At 34.7% G+C, this 10,273-nt stretch overlaps 1 protein-coding gene across 1 annotated transcript; it reads right to left on the reverse strand.

Annotated features, from left to right (window-relative positions):
- Window positions 1–1,826: 1,826 nt before the first annotated feature.
- LOC131609346 (protein BREVIS RADIX-like) lies at window positions 1,827–7,734 on the reverse strand. Its single transcript, XM_058881030.1, has 6 exons — window positions 7,397–7,734; window positions 5,892–6,026; window positions 3,232–3,611; window positions 2,876–3,008; window positions 2,476–2,780; window positions 1,827–2,375 (listed from the first exon to the last, which is right to left on the reverse strand). The coding sequence occupies exons 2-6, from the start codon at window positions 6,000–6,002 to the stop codon at window positions 2,297–2,299; spliced, it is 1,008 nt and encodes a 335-aa protein (XP_058737013.1). The 5' UTR covers window positions 6,003–6,026; window positions 7,397–7,734; the 3' UTR covers window positions 1,827–2,296.
- Between the last annotated feature and the right edge of the window lie 2,539 nt (window positions 7,735–10,273).

Here is a 10,273-nt window from a genome sequence, read left to right on the forward strand (position 1 = left end):
ACGATGTCTCACAATTACAATCCCAGCTATTGATATTGACAGCCATTTACCTAAATATTCAATTACAAGAATTACTAGATTAATAACCTCTTAATCAAGAATATTTTATCTTGCATAAAAGCTTCGATTAAGAACAATAATAGAGAATTACAATTCTATAACATCAGTCCTACTCTCATGTCAATATGATATTCGAGAGGATCACACATACCAACTCTCCTAGAGAGTGGCTTACAGACCCAACCCTAATAATATGAAACTTTACATTTTCGGCTGGTTCCTTTCCTAGGTTACCATGCTTCTATTTATAACCTTTTTCCCAGCTGGATTTGAGCTTCAAATCACATCTTGTTAGCTACTACAAATCTGCAGAAACTTCTGCATAAGAATAGGTCTTCAATCATAACCTTCCTAATTTATCTCCATAATTAGGAAGTGCATATTCTTCTTGATTAGGACTTGAATCTTCCAGACCTTTAAAATCACCGCCACATAGGACTGCAAAATATTTCCAAAATATTCTACATCTGTTAAATCTTGAATCGATCTGACATGTTGCTCCAGATGATGAAACATTTCATTCCAACATGTTTCTTCATTAAATAGGACTCTCCTCAACCCAATAACCTTTTCTGTCACAGAGAGATAAATCTTCCTCTCAAGTGGTGGCATAAGAGAGCCTTTAAACAACATAAGAGGAAACTTAAAGGAAAAGCAACCACCACCCCTAGTAACTCAAAACACAAGTCACAATTGTGTTCATAACTCAGTTTACAGGTCACAAACCAAACCCACACAGACACAGGATCAAACATCCTATTCGACATGTTCGTAGAACATCTGGAGGAACAGACTCCAGACTAAACATCTGAGCACACCCTTTATTGAACATCTGAGCACACCCTTTCTCCCCTTTTTTGCCATAAATTGACAAAGAAGGCCTTCACAAAACCATACCCAAACAAAACTCACCCATAACCGAACAAAATCCATAAGGACTTTGGGAACACCAAACACTCGCAAGGTTTGAGAGGAACGACAGTAACTATAAATAACTAAGCATTTAGTTAGGAAATAACGATCCTTGATTGTGATAATGGTCTTGGTCAAAAAGAGCGTTATTTGAGGAGAAAAAAGCTGTAACCAAAATCAATGTGCACCGTCCAAAACAACTTTGAATGCCTTTGTTGTCTTTGGACTGATTCTTCTGAGAAGAAATAGTCCTAATACATGCACATGCATAGTCAAACACTTTCTACACTTCCTTCTGACACGTGTTTGATCAACCTGTCTATAATCTTCCCTTGTTGTTCTGAAGGAAAGCATATACTAAACAAAGTCTTGACTTCCATTCAGACATTGTCTGCTTGCTCTTGTATTCTCAACTTAGACCAAAACTACTTCAGCCAAAATACCAAAAATGCTTCAATGAAATATCCACCTATTCTGAAGCAAAATCTCAAATTCCTTTAACTCTTAACTTAAATGGGTTGAGCTACCTAAAATTTATATTAAGAATTTTGCCAATTAATTTCAAAACACTCAAAAATTGAAAATTTCCATTGATAATTTATTTGAATAAATTATTCAAACTTCATGTAAAAATTATAAAGAAAAATATTTATTTTATAAGATTGAGAAATGAAATCTTAAGATTATTTTTTAGCATGATGTATTGATCTAAATAGGAGCATGAAATCATCCATTTTTATTTTCATGGGAGCTTTACAGTGTTGTTTCGGATCTTTCTATCAAGTCATTGGTTGAACATCTTTTGTTGAGGCTTTTGTTTTTAGGAGCCTAAAATAAAACATGGTAAATGACAATTATTGTTTTTCTTTTGCAGTACTATGATATCTCACAATAATAAAGGACAAAACAATTTGGTCTAAAGTAGTAGACAAACATAAATCCAAAACACAGTTCCACTTAGGGGGGAAAAAATAAACAAATTGTAATAATTTAATGTAACAACAACAGAATAAAACAATATTGGATATGTAATAAAGATTAGATTTCTAAATCCAATGGCCACTGATCTTTGGCAAAAATGGGGTCACCACAAAATATATCTCTGATTTGCACTGTCATGTGACTGTCAAATGGTAGGAAATCTGCACTCTGATCTGAAAGTTAGATTAATCCAACGACTGAGATTTTATCGGAGAGACGATATAGGTAACAACCGAGGATCCGAACTTGTTCCATAATCTAAAGTCATGCCAAAAGTCTCAATGAAACAAAATTGGGGATTCCACAAGTTTAGGACATCCACTTTTTGTTAGGAGAATATAGTTCAAAGATATTGAGCTTGTATTCTTTCTCTGTTCTCTTCCCACCATGTTTTTGCATTTACTTCGCCGAATCTTTCCCGGCTGCACACGAGTTCAGAAAGAGTATGACACAATAAGAGAATGTATGACTTAAACCAAATATTAAGGAACATGTTTTTTTTATGGATTAAGGAAAATGTACCTGAATCTGACACGTCTAAGCTCCCGAGTACCATCGGCTAACTGTCTGATTGTAATGTAAACTCCAGGCTCATCTTGTTCTACCCATTCTGACTCCATTTCGCTTGCATTGCTAATAGAAGGCTCGTCTCTAGATGAAGTGGTCGCTCTTGATGGTTCCATTGATGATCCTGCTTGAAAGTGGTGACCTCCGCCTTGATCCATCATTCCAGACGGTTTGTAGTGACTCCTTGGCGTCCAATCCTTGACCGATGCCATAGGACTTTCTCTTGCTGATGTCAATCTTGAGTAAGTAGAATCTCTTTGCTGTTCAAACAAAACAAAACAAAAAGTATATATATCAATATGAATCTTGAGTAAGTATACATCGTCTGTGTAAAAAAACTTTAGATTATTATTACCTCATCGGCCTCGGATCTTGGAGGAGTGTTGAGGGCTTGTCGATTAAATCTTTGGACATTGTAAAGCTCCATGATTCTGTCATAATTCTCGCCCCACCATTTTTGAGCTTGCCATTTATTGAACATCTCTCGGCTTCAAATTCAAATGCTAAGTATTGTCAGTCGTTTGCTCCTACATGATAATTGTTACATTTTCAACAACTAAAAATTCCCATATTTTTCTGTAATATTAGGCCCTAAGGTACCCTTTTCTTTAAAAATTTGATTCCACATTTCGACTAACAATTTAGATTTAGTTTATCTTATAACATATGTAGTTATCTTAGTATCGGTATTTAGTACTTAATTGACGATACCTGAAGCGAATTCTCTTGAGATCATTTCCACCATTAGGGAGAGAAACAAAGGTAATATGAACTCCTGGCTCAACCTGTGCCATCCATTCCTTAGGTTCATCTTCATCTTCTAACACAACATCACAGACCGATGCAGAGTCGCGTCCTCTAGGGGTGCGGTCTCCGGCATATCTTGCGCCAGGGTAGTTAGAGGTAGTGAAATCCCATGCAGGGGTTGAACTTGAGCTTGCACCTCCAATATAAGGGTATGGAACCCCTTCTGAGATTGTGTCGAAGTCGGGATATGGTCTGTGTCCTTTCTTGTTGTAGCTACTTGATCCTCCTGTGCATGGTTTGCATTGCTTGTAAGCACCTGAAAACTTTAGGGCCATATCTTTTATCTGCATACAAGGAAAAAAACATACCGGATAACATTAATACATTAAAAGCTACAGAACACAGACATGCACACCAGACACGTCCAATGTGTAAATTGGGATTAAGGAATAGTTAATTAGTAGTATATTATGTGTTCAAGTGGATTTTGAGCACCAACATATATTATTATAGGTATAATTTAGTAATATCAAGTGGGGGATTAGGGAGAAATTAAAGTAGTGTTTGTATATCTTAACAATGTGACAAGGATTTCAAAAATCAAAACACTAGAGTGACATCTTCCTTTTCTTCTATCGAAGTAGATCCACCTGCTCATACTTTATATTTAATAATATGTAGCATGAAGAATGATGTAATAGATTTGTTATTTAAAAACAGGGTAGATGAAGAACAATGTGTCTACTTTCTAGAAGAAGCAAGTACAAAATAATTTATTTAAATTCTTCACGATTAAGAAAACACTTTTTTGGTTTATTGCAACTGAACCGGTGTCCCCTTACTTCCACGACTTCGTAGGGAAAGTAGGAGAAACTGTTTCTTCCTCCCCACTATCCGGCCCGCGAGGTCTCGTATATATATTCCTGACCAAGGTTTGGAATAGGCAGTCAGCCGGCCACTAATCTCACAGATTCAATCCAAGAAGACCCTCTTGTACCTCTGTGAGCAGGGTCACGTCTATTGTACTTTTTCGCAAATACAAACTAACTAATTTATAACCTTTTTTAACAAATTCAAACTATATATTTTTCAATACTATTTATGTGAATAAAAATTTATGTGATCTCACTAAATCTATCATGAGGATTCTATTTTTGGAATATTAGCACACATGAATTGAATATCACCTAATCATAAAAGAGTGATGTAAAGAATGTTAGAGAATTATTGCTAGCATTTGTCACACGAATATTGAGAGACTATAACAGCATAAGTACAATGTTTGTGAAATAGAGCACAAAGAAAGGAAATGGGGAAATCATGTCTGAATTTTCTCAACTATAAATTAAAATAAATTCGGAACAAACTGAATAGAGTCCAAGGTTTCAAGCACAGGTCATTTTCATTGAAATGCCTTTACAGTTGGACAGGTGAAGAATGTTTTTGGAAGACCAATTATATATAAGAAGCTTACAAAAATCTCACCATCAACTATATTACCCTTAGTGGCAAATATTTCCCAATTGAAGAAATTATATTGATTGATAACTAGCTGTTTCTTGTCCAAAATTTCACTTAATTTAAAGACAGTTTGGTTCAAAAGTTTGGTTTGGTTAGATATCTAAAAGTGCTTCACACATTTGTATTCATTAACTTATTAAAGTACTTATTCATGGTTTAAATTGCGGTTGGGTTGCAGATGCAATTAAAGGTGTTGCAATTGTGGTTGATGCGATGTTCATTGCGACGTGAATGTTGATTGAGAGGTAGGTATTAAAAATACACCCTTAAAATCACTTAATATTAAGATTTTTCATTACATCAGAATTGAACTGAGTTTTAACGTTATGAAATTTTTAGTTTAGATGAAAATACTTGAAAAAACATAAATGAAATTGTCAAAATTTGAAATTACACCGTCATTGTGGTTCGGTACGATTGTGGAAGTTACCACATCAGCAATATTGCAGCTGAAGTCCGCAATTTAAAACGATGCATATATTCTTAGCACATTTTTGAAGATAGAGAATTAAGTTTAGTGGCCTAAAAGCAAAAAACATTAAGAAATGTGAATATTAACTTTACTGATGTAAAAACAACTAAAGAGAAACCAAAACTTGTTTAAATTTTGTGCCTTTTTTTAACAGTGGTAATAATGGAACACTTTAGAAAAACATTGTGTCGACAAGAATTCAAGGATGGGCCACACATAGGATGAGAATATGGCAGACCCTTCTGTATGTTAGGAATCTTTCCTTAACATCAACTCAAATTACGAATATTGAGCCTGTTCCCACTATACTACTAAATATGTAACTCATAAAATATTTGACCAAAATATTTTGCTTTTTCTTTTCAATTTAAAAATAAATATATACAAGGAGACCAAATCAAGAAATTAAGTAATTAGTAAATAATTAATCAAAATTATTAGTACTAAGTAAAGTAACCAAAAAAACATTATAGTATATTGATTGGTTTGTAACCAAGGATGAGGTCAGCAAAATGGGAAGACATAAACATATCACAATCAAAATGTTGTTAAGATTTGTTTGTTTCACCAAAATGTAAAAAGGAGAGAGAAAAGCAAAAACAAAGGGTGAAAGAAGAGAGAGAACAAGAACCTGTGTGGTAATGCTTTTGACAGCTTCTTTAGTACTAGGCGTGCCACTCTCTCGACCATCTTCATCCCTCTCATCTGATGTTTGTTTCGTACAAGCTATGCATGTAAACATCTTTTTCCTTAATCACACTCTTTCCTAAAAACAACACAACAAAAACAAATAATAAATAATAAATAAACTACATGTGCATGTGTTTTTTATGTGTGAATGAATGAATGACCGACCAATAAAGGGTAAAATTGGTAGTTGTTAAATGTTATAGGTAGGTGAAGACAATCATCACTTTCATTGAATTGAATGAAACAGTGACAATTTGTGCCAACAACATAAAAAACATACTAACTAGTTAGTTAGAATTGAAAAAAAAACCAAAAATTTATTAGAATTGAAAAAAAAAACAAAAATTTATTAACAATTTGTCTGCGTCGGACACCTGTACCTGTGAATTTATTCGTTTTTTTAAAATTATTATCAATATTATGGTGTTATAGTGTTGTTGTATTGTTGTCAGGCCGTGTTCGAGATGTCTGTGTTTCATTGTTAATACTGAATGAAAAGGTGAAACAAAATGGTCCTATATTCTATAGAATAAAAATGGGGCAAAAGAGAAAGATAAAAAGCAAAATTGAATGCAAACTCGGGATCAGAGCAAGATCGAAAGTGATCTCAAAAGAATGAAACAATGGGCCTATAATTTAAAGCAAAATAAAATGGGGCAAGGAATGACCAAAGTAATATTTGCTTTGCTTTACCACACACAAATTCCAAAAATACAAAAATAAAGTAACCATAACTAAAAATAGATCATAAATAAAATAAAATAAAATAAATAAAAGAATCGAAGCAAGTCCAAAACAGAAGTTTCTAACACACTTTTTTTCATTTCAACCAAAATAGAACATCATTAAAAAACAATAAAATCTTATTTTATGAAAGAAAAAAACAAACAAATATATGTTATTTATTATTCCTTGATTCTATTTCTCACTTTATCTTTAATTATAATCACATCATTCACATTCCCCAATGCTATGCGACTCAAAATCAAATCAATGAGCTGTAGAGAGAGAATGTGCTTAGTTACTTAAGGGTGTACGTATTTTGGGGATTTGTGTAAAACAAGACTGGTTATGAATCAGTGTTTGTCGGAAGATGAAGACGAAGAATGAAAGAGAATGAATGCAGCAGTAGTAGAATTCAGAATTCAGAAGATAAAAAATAAATAAATAAATAAATAAATATTGTGGCATTGATTAATAATTAATGAGAGTTAATTATTTAGCTTTATTCTGAAAAAGTGAAATTAATTAGTGTCATTAACTATTCGAAAACGACATAACAAGCATTCCTCAACTGCTTTGTCTCTCTCATTACTCAACAAAAATTTTCATTATCTAGTTTTCATTAAACACACGTTCATTTGTTTCCATCTTTGTTTTCAAATGCATGTGTAGTAATATTCAAAAAATTTAAAATCGAAATAAAAAAAGGAAAAAAAAACTTACCTTATGTGAATGAAGTAAGTCTTCTTCTTCCTCGATGAAATGAAATGGAATCGCTTTTTTTTTTTTAATCGCTTCTTGAAAGTGATTGAGGTATGAGGTAAGAGGAAGAAGAAGTGGTGACTGGTGAGTGAGAAAATGAACGATATTTTGACGAGATTATGGGGTGTGAGGAAAGAGTGTGTCGGAAAATTTGGGAGATTACAAAGAAGAAGAGAGTGGTGGAATTTGAGGTTGTTGTATTTATATGAGAGAGAATGGTTAACGGCGTGAGTGTGGGACGTTAGTTTAGACGGAAAATGTTTTGTTGTGAGTGGAGAAGGAGTTAAGGGGGGGAATGGAATTTGGGTTTTGTCTTTTAGTTTAATAGAGCGAGCGGAAACAATGGTCGAGTGTGTAGAAGACATGAGGGACCCACGTGTTTATGTTGATGCAATGGGAGTGAGGAATCTGTACTATGTAGTTTGTGTGTGTAGGGTGTAGTGTACGTGTGTTGTTGGGGATGGATTGGGTGGTTGTGATTTGTTTGGGAGGGTTGGACGGTGGAGATTTGTTTATTTTGTAGGATTTGTGTTGGGGAGTAGTACTATCTTGTTGTGTGTTATCATTTGTAAATGTTACATTATCATAATTGACAACTTTTGCAATCAAATAATCCTAGTAGCGTAATAGTAGTATTAAGTAAAATTATACCACCAAGCAATATACAATTGTAAACAAAGCATGAAGCATGTAATAACAGAAGAAACAAGAGATGAGGGGAAATTTAAAAAAAATCATGAAGAACTCAAGTGTTGATAGAGAAAAATGAGTTAAGTTAATGGTTGTTACTAAGTGGAATAAGAAATACTATGTGATTTGAAGGAATAACCTCTTTTCATGCAATGGTAAGAACTTTTGTTGCAATAGAGCGACAATAATTTGCAAGGTTAGTATTTTAATGCACAAGTTACTGAAGTCTAAAAAATATAATTTGAGAGTGAGTGTGAGATCATGCATGTAATCAACGTATGGTAGAGTTTATGTATGTCGTGTGGTTGAAACCGTCCCTGTCTAATCTGGCGTGTGAGGCGGAGAACCGTGAGATCATACCCAACAACAAGGGATGTTTGCGTGATTAGGATCAAGTGTCTTGCATCTCGACAAAGCTTCACTTGACCATCTGCCTTACTTGGTGAATTGTAGGATTGGGCCTTCGTGATTGTGTCGTCGTTTTACGCCTTTGGCCACCCTGGACGCAATTGCTCCCATCAGTCCATGTTTTTACTTAGTAAGTCAAGGATTGAGGTCTATGGTCGTCATGTGTTTTTCGGGAGATCCTTTTCTTTATAGAGGTGGAAGCGGAAGAGTATGGTGAATGGGAGCAAGAGGCGTTGGGAACATGCGCTTAAAATGTCAGTCTTTTCATTGAAATGCTTTGTAACGTCATTCCTATGCGTGTCTTCAAGATCTTAGTGTAGAGTGTGGCATTTCCTCTTATAGTACTCAAGTTCACTTAAGTATTGTTCGACCTCGAGGTTGATTCTCCATCATTGATTTCATCTTCTGATCATTCTTTTGTTTTGGGACGTAAATTTATCCTTTTTGTCTTCTTATATAAGGATGACCTCTCATTACAAATGACACTTTCATCTTCTTTCTAAATCGATCTGCCTCCAATAAGTTGTTTTCTTCTTCCTTACTTTGATCTATTCATTTGTATCTTCTTCCCTGATTTCACATTCCTTCGTCGTTTCTAAGTTTTTAGTGATTTCCTCGGCGTCTTGTTTGCTTCCTTTTTCGCACTTTTTCTGGAGTATATTTATCTCTTTATCCCACTATTTTTTGTTCTTGTTCTTTCTTTATCCATGGCTAAACTAGAAAATTCGAACATGAATTTTGTGAACTTATCTAGTGGGGATGAGGTAAGCAATGCTTCCTCGCGCACTTGAGTCTTAGGCATGTCCTTGTTATTTTTTGTTCTTTCATAGTGTTGGATAATACATCTTCCTTGGTATTCTCCTCCCTCGGAATATGCATAATCTTGTGTGCCCAAAACCTTGTCATCTTCTTTCTTGTCAAAGCAACGTACTTTTGTAGAAATGAGTTTATATTTTGCACTTCTCCATTGGCTTAAGATCCAACCAATTATGAGATAATTTGCAACTTGACTTCTTCTGCCCTGGTAGTTGGAACATTTAGTCATGAAGGCGGTTTTTTCTTTGTCCACTTTGAGCATATAGATTTGGTTGTATTTAGAGTATACGTCCATGAATGATAACATTTTGTAGCTAGCATAATTGTCTACCAGCTTGTTTATGTTGGGAAGTCGATACGAATCTTAAGGGAAAGCTCAATTGAGGTCAGCGTAGTCAACACACATTCTCCATTTTCCAGACACCTTTTTAACAAGGACAACATTGAATAACCATTCTGTGTATTTTACTTCAAAAATAAATTTGGCATGAAGTAGACCTTGAGCTGTGTTCAACGTAACTTCGGATTTCTTGAGGGATTATCATCTCCTTTTCTAGTTTATGTATTGAATGGAAAGTTCGATATTCAGTTGGTGATATGTTGTGCTCGGGTCGATGTTAGGAATTTCTTCAGGGAGGATTGCAACGAGGTCGACGTCAGCTCTTAGGCACTCGATAAGGTATATCCTCACAAGGATCGACAAGCACAATCTCAAAGTTTCCATACAAAACCAGCCACATGGTCTTTGCTTTGGTCCACGATGGGAAGTTGGGCTTTTCATCTGACTTAGTTTCATCTGAGTGCATATCGAGATTAATTATATCGATGGTAAGGGCAAGGGTTTCCTTTAACTATTTTCTAGGAGTGGGGGCGATTCCATGGGGGTCTTTTTAAATTGTCTCGTTAATTAGGCGGGCTCTGCAC

The sequence above is a fragment of the Vicia villosa genome, linkage group LG1, assembly GCF_029867415.1.
Source record: "Vicia villosa cultivar HV-30 ecotype Madison, WI linkage group LG1, Vvil1.0, whole genome shotgun sequence".
Lineage (NCBI taxonomy): Eukaryota > Viridiplantae > Streptophyta > Magnoliopsida > Fabales > Fabaceae > Vicia > Vicia villosa.